At 50.7% G+C, this 16,051-nt stretch overlaps 1 protein-coding gene across 3 annotated transcripts; it reads right to left on the minus strand.

Moving 5' to 3' along the window:
- Positions 1-11,365: 11,365 nt before the first annotated feature.
- ANKRD33 (ankyrin repeat domain 33) lies at positions 11,366-15,347 on the minus strand. Of its 3 annotated transcripts, none has more exons than XM_081126540.1 (5): positions 15,156-15,265; positions 14,680-14,931; positions 14,326-14,455; positions 14,012-14,152; positions 11,366-12,934 (listed from the first exon to the last, which is right to left on the minus strand). In XM_081126540.1, exons 2-5 carry the CDS (start codon positions 14,842-14,844, stop codon positions 12,228-12,230), a joined length of 1,143 nt encoding a protein of 380 aa, XP_080982666.1. In that variant the 5' UTR covers positions 14,845-14,931; positions 15,156-15,265; the 3' UTR covers positions 11,366-12,227. The 3 variants fall into 3 exon arrangements, with proteins under 3 accessions (XP_080982666.1, XP_080982665.1, XP_080982667.1); XM_081126539.1 differs by having other exon boundaries at positions 11,370-12,934; positions 15,235-15,332; XM_081126541.1 differs by having other exon boundaries at positions 11,376-12,934; positions 14,326-14,451; positions 15,235-15,347.
- Between the last annotated feature and the right edge of the window lie 704 nt (positions 15,348-16,051).

Consider the following 16,051-nt stretch of genomic DNA (forward strand, 5'->3'; position numbering starts at 1 on the left):
GTAGGGGCAGGAGCTCTCAGGGAGGCACCGTCCGACGCGGGGGTAGGGGTGGGGTGGGGTCGTGTGTGGGGTAGGGGCGCCCCTTGCCACTCGGAGCCGCCGAGGGGTGACCTGGCCTCCCGGGATGGGAAGGGGTCCCCGCGTGAAGGACGCGCGGGGAGGGGTTAGGGGAGAGAAGTTACCTGTCCTCGCCCACCTTCCAACCCCGCCCAAGGGCAAAGTTTGGGGCTGACAGCCTAGGAACACTTTGGCCCCCCTCTCCTCCCGCCCTCCGGGAGTCCCCACTCATCCAGATTCTTCAGCCTCCTTCCTCCCGTCCCTTCACCCCCTTATGCCCCCCCCCCTTCCGCAGCCTCCCTCCGCGCGGCGCAGGGTGAAGAGGCCCAGATGGGGCGGCTCTGGGTCCGTGGTGAGGACACTGTGAACCCCTCCAGCTGGCGGCCTCAGCGAAGCCAGCGGCAAAGACGCCTCTCCCCGCCGTGCGCCTCCAGGATGGAGGGAGAGGCTGGAAACTTTTTGGACTGCTCCCTGTAAGGCAAGCTCCTCACCCCACCAAACGGAGCTTTAGAGGTGGGGACCAGAGCCTCCCTCTGGACACTGTTGGGATGAGGTGGACAAGGCTTTGAAGAGGGGAGCAGAATGGCTCCCCCCCCCCCAAACAAACTCTTCCTCCCACACAGGCTCAGAGCACTGATATCCTTGACTTGCTTTTTTCCAACCACTGTAAGCATCCTGAAGGCAGGACTCTTGTTTTATTCCTGGCCTCCTGGTTATCCACCAAGACTCGGAAGCCTGGGAATTCAGACTTGTTACGGAAGCTTAGACAACTGACAGTCCTTCATGCATCAGTCCCCCATCTGTTAAATGGACATCATAAACAGTAACAACCTCATAGGGTTGGCTGAGTCTGACACAGGGTAGGCCTTCAATGAAAATGTTTAATTAAATTAATAAATGAAAAGGCTGAGGAGGGGGTGACCTCAGCCAAATGGAAAGACATGGGTGTTAGAAGCAAGAGCAGACCTCTGTGCTGGTGGGAATGCAGACTAGTGCAGCCACTATGGAAAACAGTATGGGATTTCCTCAAAAAATTAAAAATTGAACTGCCATTTGACCCAGTGATCCCACTTCTAGGAATTTATCCTGAGAATCCCAAAACACCAATCAGAAAGACTATGTGCACCCCTATGTTCATAGTAGTGCTATTTACAATAGCTAAGATCTGGAAACAGCCCAAGTGACCATCAGGAGATGAGTGGATAAAAAAGCTGTGGCACATTTATGCCACGGAATACTATGCAGCTGTGAAAAAGAAGGATCTCTTACCCTTTGAGACAGCATGGAGGGACCTGGAGAGTATTATGCTAAGCAAAATAAGCCAGGCAGAAAAAGACAAACATCACATGATCTCACTTATGTGTGGAACCTAATGAACAAAATAAACTGACAAACAAAATAGGTCCAGAGGCATGGAAGCATGGCACAGACTGACAGACCTCAGAGAGAAGGGGGAGGCAGAGAATAACCAAAGAACTTATATGTATATATGCATAATCCATGGACGCAGACAATAATGTGGTGAAGGCCTGGGCTGGAACTGGGTGGAGGGGGACAATGGGGGGGAAATGGGGGACATCTGAAATACTCTCAACAATAAAGATTTTTTTTAAAAAGACACCCTAGCCATGATTGGGAGCAATGTACGATGACGGTGGCATTCATATCAGACAGGCCAGTGCTGGGCTGGAAGAACCTGTCTAGGAGGCTTCCATATATATATATATATATATCTTTATTGATTTCAGAGAGAGGAAGGGAGAGGGAAAGAAACATCAATGATGAGAGAGAATCATTGATCAGCTGCCTCCTACATGCCCCCCACTGGGGATCAAGCCTGCAACCTGGGCATGTGCCCTGACCGAGAATCGAACCTCGATCTCCTGGATCCCAGGTGGATGCTCAACAGCTGAGCCACACTCAGCCAGGCTAGGAGGCTTCCTTTAAGCAGGCAAAAACTCCCCCTGACTGGTGTGATTCAGTGGATGGAGCATTGGCCCTCGGTCTGAAGTGTCGCAGATTTGATTCCTGCTCAAGGGCACATACCTGGGTTGCAGGTTTGGTCCCCAGCCCTGCTCAGGGCGCATGTGGGAGGCAACCAGTCGATGTGTCTCTCTCACATTGATATTTCTCTCTCTCTCCCTTCCGCTCTCTCTGAAAAGCAATAAAAAAATATCCTCAGGTGAGGATTAAAAAAAAAAAAAAAAAAGAGTGGACCGCTAAGGCGTCTTGCTCTAATATGGAGATTCTGTAAGATGGCCCTTTGACAGGAATAGAGGCTGGGGGAGACATGGCTAAGGGTCCAGACCAGCATCAATTGCTGACTGACCTCACTTCCTTTGCTGAAGCCCTCCCCACTCCCCACCCCGCAGCTGCTTCACAGTTTGTGAGCCTGTGAATTCCAGAACCAAGGCACACCCAAATTTCAGTGTCAGGACAGATCGGTGTCCTGTAGCCAATAGGAAGTACTATGGGATTACAGTGTCTGCTCTTTCAGATTATAGCAGCCACTTGGCACTCTATTACTGGAGACTTGACAATGTGGCCGTGTGGCCCTGCGGCCGTCTTTCATACCCACTCTCTTCCCTGCCCTGCAATGGCTTCTGATAAACTTCTCCCAGCCCCAGCCCCAGCCCGTGGACTTCTGTCCTGGGGCATGGAAGTTCGGGCTTTCCCAAGGGAAGCATTCAGTCTGAGACACACACTGAAAACAGAAACTTCGAGATGGACAAGAGCTGAGAGTCGCCAATGTGAGTCAGTGGGGGTGGGGGACTTTATCTGGGAATGGTCCATGAAATAGATAAAAGTAGAGTACTTTTGGAGGAGGAAGACAGGGCTTGATGGGGGATGGGCTGTTCATCAGTGCTGGAGTCTACACTCCCCACCGCCTTCCGCACCCAGGCATTGAATCCTCTGGACCCTGACTGCTGCTCTTTGGAGCTTCTCGGGGAAGCCAAGTTCCACGGCACACAGAGAAGCTGGGGCAGGCATCAGAGGAGGGACAGAGTTGGAGAAAGCAGTGGAGACTGAGCCCAGTGAGGAAAGGGAAAAGGAATTGCAGACTGTGTCCAAGTCTACAAGAATTAATTACACAAAAGGACCAGCTGTTCCCCATAATCAGTGAAGACAGAACAAGAGGAAACAGGTCCAAAGGACTGAGATTTAAATTTAGATCTTCAGAAGGATTTCCCAGCAGTGTGTGAAGCAGTAGCCTGGAGCTCCTGGGAAGGATGTGCAGGTGAAACCTCAAGGAGATTCTCACCTATGGAAGGCAGGTGACCTGGAATCCAGCATCAAAGCAGAGGGAAGAGCAACTTGACTTTTCAGGATCAGCTGTGAGTGTTGAGTTTAAGTATCGATCTTGACACCAGGGAAGGGCCAACTTCACAGGAGTTCAACCTGGGTAGACTTAGGGCGTCACAATTAACTTAATGCTCTGCTGATGCCATCTTGAAATTCTTCATGTTTGAACAAAAGGCTCAGCATTTTCATTTTGTTCTAGGCCCCACAAATTGTGTAGCCTGTTCTGCACCAGGATGAGTAGGAAGAAAAAGCAAGGGAGGAAAATTAGCAGAGGGTGAGCTAGGCTTCGCTTCCCTTAAACTGCAAAGTGGGAGGTTTAGGTCAGACAACCTAAGGATTTTTCAAATGTGAGAGACATGCACAGTCAAACAGGGTACCTGAGGAGGAAGAACTGTGGGTCTCCTTTAGGCGAGAAGTGAGGCAGATAACCTGTGAATTCCATTTCCCATCTCTTCGACACAGAGGAGAAAATCCCAGCTTTGTGGGCTGGATGCAGCTTAGTTTTGCCTGGAGGAAGAAGTGACCTCTCTCGGCCTCCAGCTCAGGGCAGAAGGCGCCACAGTGTCCTGGGTTGCAGGCCTGGATCACCTCTCTGGGCCTCAGTTTCCTCCTCTGTACACTGAGGCGTTTACACTGGATACTTCCAAAGGTCCTTCCCAGCCTTATATGATCTTTTACTCTAAGATTTAGACTTCAGGCCCTGTCACCACGGCTCAGGTAAAAAGGCAATTTGGCTGGTGCCAAGGTTTGGGGATGGTAGGGCCAGCCAAGCACCTTAGGAAGAGGCTGGCAGACGGGGGCCAGATGGCATGAGCCACCAAGTCACCTTCCTCTTCCTCTCCAGATCCTCCAGGATGTCCTACATGGGTTCATCTGCTCCTGGCCCACCCCTGAGCCCAAGGATGACTCATCTCAGGATGGAGCCTTTTGAGGAAGGGCTGGCATGTCAGGACTGGAGTCTGAGATTAGGCGGTGCCCACACAATGCCTTGGGGTGGGTTAGCTTGCAGCCTGGGCTCTGATGAAATGCTGCTCCAGAACGGCCTCTTCCCTGAAGTCCAGCAACTTCTGGAATGTCCCTCCCCGCAGGCCCCCCCGAGGCTCTGACCCTTTCTAGCACACTGGCCCGACCAGAGGAGAAGAACACAGGGAGTGGAAAGAGACCAAGCTTGGAGTTGGAGCCGCTGTTGTGAGCATCAGCTCCCATTCCTGTAAGAAAGGGCTGGTAACACCTTCTCTGCCAATTCTCAGAACAAAAGCAAAATATCTGGGAGTGTCATCTACCAGCTGAAAAACCCACACAAATGTCCGTCTGGTTTGCTTTAAGGGAGGGAGGCCCAGCAGCGGGATTGGAGGATGAGCAGGAACCTCAGGAGACCGGAGGCCTGGCTGTGCGACGAGGCCTCTGTTTTCTTATCTCCTCCTAGATGGGTGCTGAACGGTGCCTCTTCCACTAATAGCTGCCTGCGGAGTTGTTATACAGGTGAATGTATAGCTACCACAGAGGACGTTGAAGTATGGAGCAGACATTCTGAAAACATTCAAGACATTTCTAATAAACACAAGGTTAAATCAATAAATAAATAAAATCCTGCAGCTGAGTTTATAATGAGAGGCAACTACTATATTCAACGTGTACAGCCAGATGGCTTGATGTATGTATACGCTGTGATAGGATTCTTCCATCTAGTTAACACATCCATCACCTCACATATTTATCTTTTTTTTTTTTTTTTTTTGGTGAGGTCAAATAAGTTCTATTCCCTAAGCTAATTTCAGTTATGCAATACAGTGTTATCAACTACAGTCACCATGTCTTACATCAGATCCTCAGAACTTAATCACCTTATAGCTGAAAGTTCCTATGTACCCTTTTACCAACCTCTCTGTGATTCCTCCATCCACCCACCCCCAGCTCCTGGCAACCATTTTTTTTACTCTATTTCTGAGTTTGACTTTTTTTTTACATTCCATATATAAGGGATAGCATCAGTATTGGTCTTTCTGCTATTTACAGATTTTAAAACTTCATAATTTATGTCACTTAGTTTCTCTCCCTCCTAATTATTGATCGTTATGTTGTTATTTTGTAAATTTAAATAATGCCTTTTAGTTCCTGTTCTATTAGTATCACACAGTATCCCTTGTCTCTCCCCTAATTAAGGGTGGTGGCACCCCCACCCTTCTCTAGAGCTGCAATTTGGTGCAAAAAAGAAACATGTGTCAGCCCAGGCGAACGATCCCCACACAGGACGGTGGGGATGCCTGAAGGGCCTGGCTGAGCATGTTGGATGGCCCAGGAGTTCCCAGAGACATGACACTTTTGCCCACTCTAAAGAAAAGCAGGGCCTGAGTTTGCTGGGGTGAGGGTGGGCCGAGTGGGCCGGCAAGGGGGTAGGAGCCTGCCAGGCTCTGGATTAGTGCTGAGGAGAATATTGCTGCTTGGGGATAGAGTCTGAGGGGTTAAGGGGACTATTCCCAATGGGAAGAGCTTGATATTTGGACATGGACGGGGTCCCCAGGATTTGAGGGTAGGTAATGGCCATGGCTGGGAGGCAGACTGTTTGACAGAGGGGCGGAGTGGCTGGGTGAGGCCAGAGGCCAGCGGGATTTCCTCCAGCTCCAGCCACTCAAGTGGGTGGGACCAGATTGCTGGAGCTGGACACAGGAATCTGCCTTTGTTTACAGCTGGAGGAGAAATGCCATAAATCCTGCCCCTTTCCCACCCCTCCAGCATCCGTGCCCAGACTCTGCCCTTCCTAGCGCCAGAGGGGCTGACACTGAGGGCCTTCAGCGAGCTCTTGTCTCCAGGAGCCCCTCATCTGCAGGCCTTTGCCCCTCATTCCCCCAAGGCAAGTCACGGGCACTGTAGGAGACAAGTCAAGGGGGTACCCAAGGCTGGGCTGGCGGGAACAGCCACAGAGCAGGCTTTAGGTTTCAACCTGCTCACCTTTCTACCCTTCCTCAGAGGGACCATGACTGGTCACAGTTAAGGAAGGTACCCGGTCTAAAGGGAGGGCTCGAGGGCAAGGCGTGGCCCTCCCTCAACCCCCATCTCCGCTGCACGTGGTCAGACAGGCTCCGACACGCCAACGGGAGTCGCACAGGCAATGTAAGGAGCTGGATGGCCAGGGGAATGCAAGTGTCGGGGAGCAGAGGGGACAGGAGGAGAGGGTGGGCCAGGAGCCCCAGGGCATGTGGGGGGCCCTGTCTTTATTTTCCTCTTGGTCAGTGAGTCTGTGTGTTTGTGTGCCTGTGTGATGGTTTATGTGGGCTTATGTATACAGCCTCTCTCGATGTGACTGTGTGTACTTCTGTGCCTATGATCCTGATGGTCCCTGTGGGACCCTGGCTGACCGTGTGTCTACATGTGACTGCCTGTGTGACTGTGGTCAAAGTTTCACAGTCCACCCAACCCCAAGCCTTACCCTCAAGTCCTCCCTTCAGATTTAGTATCTTCCTTAACCATGACAAGGCTTGGTCCCCCCTGCAGACGGGGAGAGAAGTGAGCAGGTCTGGATTTCTTCGTAAACCCTGGCCAGATGTTTCTCAGCATAGCTGGCTGACATCTGATGGGGGAAGGGTCCTGAGAGATCAGGGTGAGGGATGGACTGGGGATGTGGGGAGAAGTGTGGGGAGGGGTGCAGCTGGCCTGGTGGTTGGAGGAGAGGAAGATGCATGGGTGTTTTCAACCATTTGGAATGTAGACTGCTGGGGAGAAGGGAATCCTGTCTAGATGCCCCATTTGGGGCAAAGGGAACACCAACCAATGAGTCCCCACCTGTCCTTCTGTCCTCCCCACCTATATGTGTTCCCTTGCCTTCTCTTGACCCAACAAGGGTTTCTGGGGATAACTGAGACACTGCCACTCCTGGAACCAGAGCAGCCCCTGAAAGGAGGAAGATGATAAAGGCCCCTCAGAATAGCTCGGTCCTTGGTGGGTCCTGAATTCAGTTCTTTTCTATACACATTTATTGAGCCTATATGGGCTGCTCACTGAGCCAGGGGTTAGGGGATACAGATGTGGTTTCTGCCCACACATGAGTGAGGGGAGGGTTCCCAAGAGTCCCCATACACCTGGCTAACATCCCAGTATGTGTCAGGACAGCCAACCCTGCAGTCCCTTCTGCGGGAGCCCCCTTTCTCCAGGGGGGGATGGACGCATGCACACACAGGGAGCAAGTGGCAGCCATCGGTGCTGGGTGATGGGAGGAGGCTAGGAGTGGCCTGGGGTGGGGGCGCAGAACTGTGCAGGACCTGCCTGAAAGGCTGTCTGGGATAAGTATGTGTTTTTGTTTTAAGGGCCACCAGAATAATATCCTAGAATCACAGGGGAGGCCTTGGGGTTCCAAGGACATGTCCACTGGCCTCCTCCACAGAGCTGTCCCCTTGGCATTTCCTCACCCCGCCCCCAAGTAAGCACAGTAACAAAAGCTGCTTACTGGGCGCTGAGCCAGGCAGCGTTCAATGCTTCGCATACCTCTCAATGTTTAGGTCGCACAAAAACTGTGGGAATTATTTATTATAACCATTTGATGTTACAAATGAGGAGACTGAGGCTGGAAGAGGTCCCTGGTGGCAGGGATGATAAGAGGCACGACCAGGATTCAAACCCAGATCTGTTGACTGTGGCAGGACAGCATCACTGTGGCCTGTGTTTTGCACAGCCAGGAGCCTTATCTCGGGCCCCCTGGCCTCTGCTGACAAACACTTGGTTGGGAAGCCTCAGGAGCTGGACTGGGGACCGGGAAAAGATGGGAGGTTAGTAGAGAGGCTGACTTTGGGCAGGCAGCACAGGCGGAGCAGCCAGCAGTCTACGTAGGCCTCTTTCCTCTCTGTAGCCTGCAAGGCTGTCAAGAGCTGTTAGAGGATTAGAGAGAGATGGCTTGGCCTGGGAGGAGGAATTGAGGAACTGCAGGCCTGGACTCTAGCTGCCGTGGCAATGGCGGGGGATGGAGGGGTGGGTGTTCTCGAAGGTGGAGAGGAAAATGTTGTCCAACCTGGGGCCCAGTCGTTACTGCCAGCTCAGCCCCCCGGCCAAGGTCCGCCCCACGCCAACCAGGAGAGAGCCACAGAAGGCCAGCTCTCTAGCCCTGGAGAGGCTGTGACCACCCCTGCTCCCCCGTAAAACTTAAGCCGGTTGGAAGTGGGAAGGAGAGGCTCCAAGAACCAAGAGAACCAGGCTGTGGGCAGAGGCCATGTGCTGCGGTGGAAAGGACACCGGCTTTAGAGTCCCACAGACTTGAACTCCAAGTGCCACTTAGCCACTCACCAGCTGGTGACCTTAAGCACATCACTTAACCTTCATAGCCTCAGTTTCCACAACTATAAAAGAACAAACATTGTGAGGATCAGATAGAGTGGTGATGATATTAATCAGGCAGACACAGCGCAAAGTGCTTCATTATTTCATTTAATGCTCACAACAGCCCTGGTGGAGTGCTATTATTACCTCCATTCTACATATGAGCCTTGAGGTTCAGAAAGGATAAATAACTTGCCTAAGGTCACAGGCCAACTTCCTAACAGAAGTGTGTGACCACCAAGCTGTTCCAAGCCTGTATACAGACTTTCTTTCCTGTGTGCGGTTTCTTTCCCTGCCTGCCACGCCCAGTGCCAGGCTGGCCTCACGAGCTTTGACTTCAGCTGTGAGTGGGAGGGAAGAGTTCTAGCTCCACCCAGGAGGCCCAGAGGCAGCTCAGTCAAACCCAGTTCCCCACGCCCTTCCGTAGCACCTCAGCTCTTGGTAGGGCTTTACATTTTACAGAGCCTGTTCCCCCGTATTATCTAATGGATCGTTCCAATAGCCCTGTTTCCACCCATTTAACCGATGCGATCAAGAGAAACTCAAGTACCTTCTTAGGAATCACAAAGGTGGGAAATGGCAAAGTTAGCCTTGAACCCATTGCAGTCCCCATGGTTGTCTGCAGAACACTCTGGGAGAAACCACACACCATTTGTCGTTTTCACCTCAGTGTGTGTGTGTGTGTGTGTGTGTGTGTGTTTTCCCCTAGTCGAAGAGCAGGTTTATTTTTTAATTTTTCAAAATTTGGTAATACATGATTAAAAAGTCAAAACATTCTGTGCAGAAGAATTCCAAATAAATCCATAATTTATGTAGATAGTCCACCCCCAAGGATATGGAGCATAACTCCCCACTCCTTTAGTGTGGGTTTCATACAATGACTTCCTTCCAAAGAGCACAGTATAGAAAGCAGAGAAGAACAGTCTTTTTAATAAATGGTGTTGGGAAAATTGGACAGGTGCGTGCAAAAAAATGTAACTAGACCATCAATTTACATCATACACAAGAATAAACTCAAAATGGATAAAAAGACTTAAATGTAAGTCATGAAACCATAAAAATTTTAGAAGAAAACATAGGCAATACAATCCCAGACATCTCCAAGAGCAATATTTTTGCCAATATGTCTCTGAGGGCAAGGGAAACACAAGAAAAAAATAAAGAAATGGGACTACATCACACTAAAAAACTTCTGCACAGCAAACTAAACCATCAACAAAACAAAAAGGGAACACACCGTATGGGAGAACATATTCACCAATGATTCATCTGATAAGGGGTTAATCTCCAAAATATATAAAAAATTCATACACCTCAACACCAGGAAGAAAAACAATCCAATTAAAAAATGGGCAAAGGACCTAAATAGGAACATATCCAAAGAGGACATACAGATGGCCAATAAACATATGAGAAAATGCTCAACGTCACTAGTCATCAGAGAGATGCAAATTAAAACCACAACGAGGTATCACTTCACACCTGTCAGAATGGCTGCCATCAACAAATCGACAAACGACAAGTTCTGGCAAAGATGTGGAGAAAAGGGAACTCTCATGCACTGTTGGTGGGAATTCAGACTGGTACAGCCACTATGGAAAACAGTATGGAGTTTCCTCAAAAAATTAAAAATCGAACTCCCGTTTGACCCATTGGCCTGATTCCTGGATATATATATCTTAAGAATCCCAAAACTCCAATCAGAAAGAATATATGCACCCCTGTGTTCATAGCAGTGTTACTTATAATAGCCAAGATCTGGAAACAGCCCAAGTGGCTATCAGTAGATGAGTGGATAAAAAAGCTGTGGGACATTTACACCATGGAATACTGCAGTTGTAAAAAAAGAAAGTTATCTTACCCTTTGCAACAGCATGGATGGACCTAGAGATTATTATGCTAAGTGATGTAAGCCAGTCAGAGAAAGACAAATACCATATGATCTCACCAATATGTAGAATCTAATGAACAAAATAAGCTGATGAACAAAATAGAACCAGAGGCATGGATACATGGAACAGACTGACAAATGTCAGAGGGGAGGAGGTGGGGGGAACTGGATAAAGGAAGGTGAAAGGATTAGCTAAAAAACATATATGCATGGCCCAAGGACACAGACAATAGTGTGGCGAGGGCCAAGGGGGGGGGCTGGGTGGAGGTGGGCTGGGGGGGCATGGGGGTATCTGCAATAGTCCAACAATAAAATAAATAAAAAAGAAAGGAAGGAAGGAAGGGAGGAAGGAAGGAAGGAAGGAAGGAAGGAAGGAAGGAAGGAAGGAAGGAAGGAAGGAAGGAAGGAAGGAAGGAAGGGAGGGAGGGAAACTTTCTTTGTCAGGTGGAGAAACCTGACAAACACTACCTCAGCCAGGTGATCAAGGTCAACTCCACCACGATAAGTCATGTTCATAGTACGCACCCTTGATAAGATGTGATAAGAATGGCCCATCACCTCTGTGGTCTTTCTCCTGAAAACCCATGATCCCAGTCTAATCATGAGAAAAGCATCACACAATCCCAGTTGAAGGACATTCTACAAAATACCTGACCAGTGCTCCTCAGAACTGTCAAGGTCATCAGAAACGAGGAAAGTCTGAGAAACTGTCACGGCCTACAGGAATCTACAGAGACACTGTGACTAAATGTACTGTGGTATCCCGGATGCAATTCTGGTCAGGAAAAGGACACTAAGTAAAAACTAAGGAAATATAAATACAGTCTGGATTTTATTAATAATAATATATTCATATTGGTTCACTAATTATAACAAATGTGTTAAGAAAAAATATCCAAAACTTGTAAATAAGGCACACACAAAATTACCAAGTGCCCCGGCAGAGATATTTTAGACCATTGGCTAATAACCCCACCTATGGGTCATCTAGGGGAAGTCACTTCGTTTGACATACTATTTCCTATGGATGGGGGCCCTGGCTCTGTAAAGTGAAGAGATTAACCTGTAGAAGATGGATAAATAGCAAATTATTTTTGTCTAGTTGAGAAAAAAGTTATTATTTCATTGCCGGGCAGTTACGATTTTATTGCCAGTTGATACTTTTTGTATCAACTTTGCACATTTATTCCAGCATCTTTTTCCCGCTGACTGTCAGTAATGGTTTTCACTTCTTCCTTTGATCCATCCTGCTGGTTCACTCATTAAGTAGTTAAATAAATCTTGGTACTCACTTTATATTTGTATTTGTCAAGTTTAGCTCTGTGCAAATTTTACTTTGACAAATAATAGTGTACCATATGCACTGTTCTATCCCTTGGCTATTTTTCACTCGAACATCTGGAAGATAGTTTCATATCAGAACATAAAGAGCTTCTTTACTCCTGTTTTATCACTGTACAGAATACACAGTGAGAGTGTACAGTAACTACACCCGTAATCGATTTAGCTAGTCCCCTGTAGACACTTGGGTTGTTTCCACTCTTTCGCTGTTGCAAACAATGTTGTATGAATACCTGCTACACAGGATGACAGGCAGAAGGGGCTCTACAGGGCAAAGGAGCCTATGGGAGGGGGCTGATTCCCTGCTCCCAGCCAGCCTACCCATCTTCCCCTAGCTCTGTGCATACCTGGCCTCCTCCTGACTCCTCCTCTGCATCCTGAGCTCCTGGTATCGCCAGATAGGGAGGGCCAGCCTGCGATGCCCAGCAGGCCTGAGCTCTGGTTTGCATTGTCTGGGAGATGAGGGCGCCTTGGAGAGGAGGATCTTGGGGACTTGGAGCTTGGGACTGGTACTGTCCCTAGGCTGTAACCATTGAGAGCACATGCTCAACACACTCTGAGGACTCTGGTAAGGGGTGAGATCCTGGGGGCCAGGGACTACCTGTAGGGGCTGGGGTACCAGAGGAGGGGGAGGAGCAGTGCCTAGCAGCTCTGGCACAGACTTGCTTCGGGTTCCCAGTGCAGGTGGGCGGTCAGGACACAGAGTGTGGCAGGCAGTGGTGAGGAAGGGACTGGCTAGGCTGGTCGTGATGGTCACAAGGTGGTCGAGGACACCTCCTTCCTGAGGAGACTGAACAAAGAGGAGGCTCAAGGAGGCCTGTAATCTCTCTAGGATAGATGGGGCAACGTGGCCCTTGGCCTGGGCCATGAGCCCGGGCAAGGCTGGCCACTCCGGTTGGTAATGCTGGCTGAGCTGCTCCACGTGGGGCCGCCGCAGCAGCCGCCAGATCCTCTGCACGGTGTCGAAGCTGTCGGTCAGCATCGCCCACTCCAGGGCAGTCTTGCCCCGAACAGGATCCACTGCTGTCAGATCAGCACCTGGGAGGGGGCACAGGGGTGATGTACGCTGGGACAGGGATAGGTGATTTGCAGAAGGGCAAATTCTTTAGCAGCAGGGCCGATTTGGGTTAAATTCAAAACCAGAGTCCCACCCATCTTGTTACAGCTGGAATCTGGGAGCCCTCAGTGACTGCAGCCCAGGGACAGGACCAGTCCCAGATTCCAACCTCCTGTTTGAGATTGGTGAAGAAAAATAAATTACAGAGAGGGGAAAAGACTTCAGAGAAACATGGAACAGAATAGGGACCCCTGAACCAAGGAACTGGCCAGAGGGGTGGCATGCAGGTTGCCCAAGACTGGGGATGCCCAAGCTGCACCTTCTGGGGTAGGCGGGCGGGGGGGGGGGGGGAGGAGTCCTGCTGGTCCTTCTTTTCATCACCAAACCCCTCTAATCCTGGAGGGAGTAGGAATCACTCTGAGTCAAAGGTTGGGATGCAGAATTCCTCCCATCTCACCCAAAACCAATCTGATAGATGGGGAGGGGAAAAGCTGGAGGCTGAGGTCCCCTGCAGTGACCAACAGACAACACCCCCCCTCAGGGAATAATGAAGGCCTTCAACTCCACAGACAGTTTGGACTTCACTCCAGAACTCCGCTTGGCCACACGGCTCTGCTACCATCATGGTGCTCCTGGAACCCTGGCCTGTCAGAACTGGAAATCACCCCAGAGAAGGCCAGCACCCTCATCATACTGGTGAGGTCAGAGAGGGAGGCCATCTGCCCAGAGTCACTCAGCTAGTGGCAGAACCAGGAGGAGAACTTGAGGGTCTGCTTCCAGATGCCAGCCTTTTTTTAGGTTCTCCAGTTGGTCTAGGTTATCCTCTCATTTATCTTTTCTGGGACTTCCATTAACAATGTAAATAGAGCTCTTTGTAGCTGGACTCTGTTGATTGTGGGAAGCCCAAGCACACTCCCCTAGTCCAGGAAGCCAGCCTAGATTGATCCTCCAGCTCCACCTCTCTCCTCTTTGCAACTCTGACAGCTGACTTAGTGTGTTGGGGTGACTGGGGGAGGCACTGGAGGCCATACATCCTGGTCCATCCAGGCCCTATGCACCTGCCATGAGGAGGGCAGCCACGCATTCAGAGCGGTTCCGAACAGCAGCCTTCATCAGCGCTGTTAGCCCCCGCTGGTCTCGCCGCTCCAAGTCCAGGCCTGAGTAGTAGTTGAGCAGGAGACTCACCAGAGGCACGTGACCTGCAGAGCACCAAAGGCAGATCTTGAATCCCAGGAAAGCGGTGGTGAAGCCCCAAACCCACCCTCCACCCAGCACTGCAGAGACTGGGTGGGAGAACATCATGCAGAGTGTGGAGCTGTGGCCCAGTCTGGAGGCAGGGGACTGGTAGGGGGTGGGGTCGGCAGCCTTGTACCTGCTTGGGCAGCCAGCATGAGGGCTGTGTCTCCTTCTTTGTCCTGTTGGTTCACATCCAGGAAAGGACAGCGGCTGAGTAGGGCCACAACACTCCTGAAGCCGTGGTAGCAGGCGACCATGAGGCCTGTCTGCGGGAGGGGCAGCTCAGCCCCTGTGCTTGCCTCCAGGAGCTCCTTGGGTTCCCTGTGCTCCTTAAACCCAGAGACATCCCAGCCCCTGTGGAGACCCATTCTCACCCACTCCCTTCTCCCTGAGGACCCAGGCAGTGGGTGTTGACCCTGAAACTCTCTCAGGATGAGTGTGGTGTGGCCAGGACACCGAGCTGCCCTGGGAAGCACCTGGGGTAGCTCACCCTCCCGTTGCCATCCACCTGGGTGGCCTCCTCTGGGGAGACCCCCTCATCCAGCATGGCTTGAAGCTGGGCAGAGTCGTTTCGAACACAGGCCCAGTAGAGGGCCCCCAGCAGGCAGTCTGGGGCAGGGGTCTCATTGCTGGAGCAGGACAGAGCCTCAGACATGTCCAGTCCTCCACTCCACAGGGGCAGCTCTTCCTCTTCCAGCTTGGCCGCAGAAGGCGAGTCCCCCCTTCCTCACGCAGCTGACATCTGTAACAGAACGGAGGGAGCACCATCTCCTTGGGTCCCAGGGAGGGGAGCCCACCAGCTGCAAATATCCCAGCCCTTGCCAGGGGAAGAGCCTTTTCCCACTGGGGCATCCTGTCCCATCCAACCTTTGAGGGAGGACAAGTGGCAGTAGCCCCAAAAGGGCAGAAGTGAGGATCCCAGTGAGATGCAAGAGGGGCCGTCTTTTCTTTCCCATGGGACCTCACCTCGCGTTTGGAGGCTCCCTCTAGGAGGCAGTCATTGCTGGGCCCACAGCAGCCCCCAGGCTCCTGGGTGCACACTCACCAGGTCTCTGGAGCGATGGAGGTGGACTATCTGTCCCTAGGAAGCAACGCAGGTGACAGATGGCCAGACTTAAGAGCTGCAGCAAACATCCCAGCGCTGAGCTGGATCAAGCCGGGTTGGGAAGGACGGGGCGGGAGGGGCGGGTGCTTACCCAGAGCCGCCCCGGGTCCTCCCCGGGGTGGGCGGGGCCAGGTCCCGGCGGCCCCACCCCCGGAGGCGGCTCGGGAGCGAGGCGCAGCTGCTCTCCAAACGCGCTCACCTTCCGCCTTCTGCGGGGACCAGCTGCGCCAGAAACGGATCCTTCGAAGATGGGAGGGTCATGAGGTCTCAGGACACCTAAGGGCTCTTTCCCTGTGGCAATGAGGTCGTGGTGGTGGGACAGGGGTTATGTGGACATCTCCCTAAATAGGGCTGATACTGGGGAAGGGGGGGGGGCTCCAGGAGTCACCTGGACCTATATTTTGAGGTTCTGGGGGAATTAAAACATAAAGAATCGCCCAATTTAGGAGTACAGAAATTATGATATATTAAGTTTAATGGAATATAAGTTCGGTGTGGTAAATTAAATAGGAAATATTTAAGTTGTATTCATATTAAGATACATTAATTTATTCAAATTAAGTTATTTATAATTATTTATTAATTTAATACTAAGTTATTCCTTTAAATTAATATTAATGTTAAAGTTAATGGATTGGTTTTGGACCTCAGGTGTAGCAAATTGAGCCAATCATAGCCCTGTGATTATACCACTCCCAGTATCAGACTGGACAAGACCTCTCTTGCTTAATTTTACTTTATTTAGTTTATCTCTTTT

The sequence above is a fragment of the Miniopterus schreibersii genome (assembly GCF_964146895.1).
Source record: "Miniopterus schreibersii genome assembly, chromosome: 2".
In the NCBI taxonomy this organism is placed as follows: Eukaryota; Metazoa; Chordata; class Mammalia; order Chiroptera; family Miniopteridae; genus Miniopterus; species Miniopterus schreibersii.

What these genes read in the sequence shown, in the direction of transcription:
- ANKRD33 (XM_081126540.1), bottom strand. Translation starts at nt 14,844, where the DNA reads ATGTCTGAGGCTCTGTCCTGCTCCAGCAATGAGACCCCTGCCCCAGAC. An exon ending in AGGTGGATGGCAACGGGAGG is followed by an intron (nt 14,456 to 14,679) that starts GTGAGCTACCCC and finishes CCCCTCCCGCAG; the next exon opens with ACAGGCCTCATGGTCGCCTG. An exon ending in CATGCTGGCTGCCCAAGCAG is followed by an intron (nt 14,153 to 14,325) that starts GTACAAGGCTGC and finishes GGTGCTCTGCAG; the next exon opens with GTCACGTGCCTCTGGTGAGT.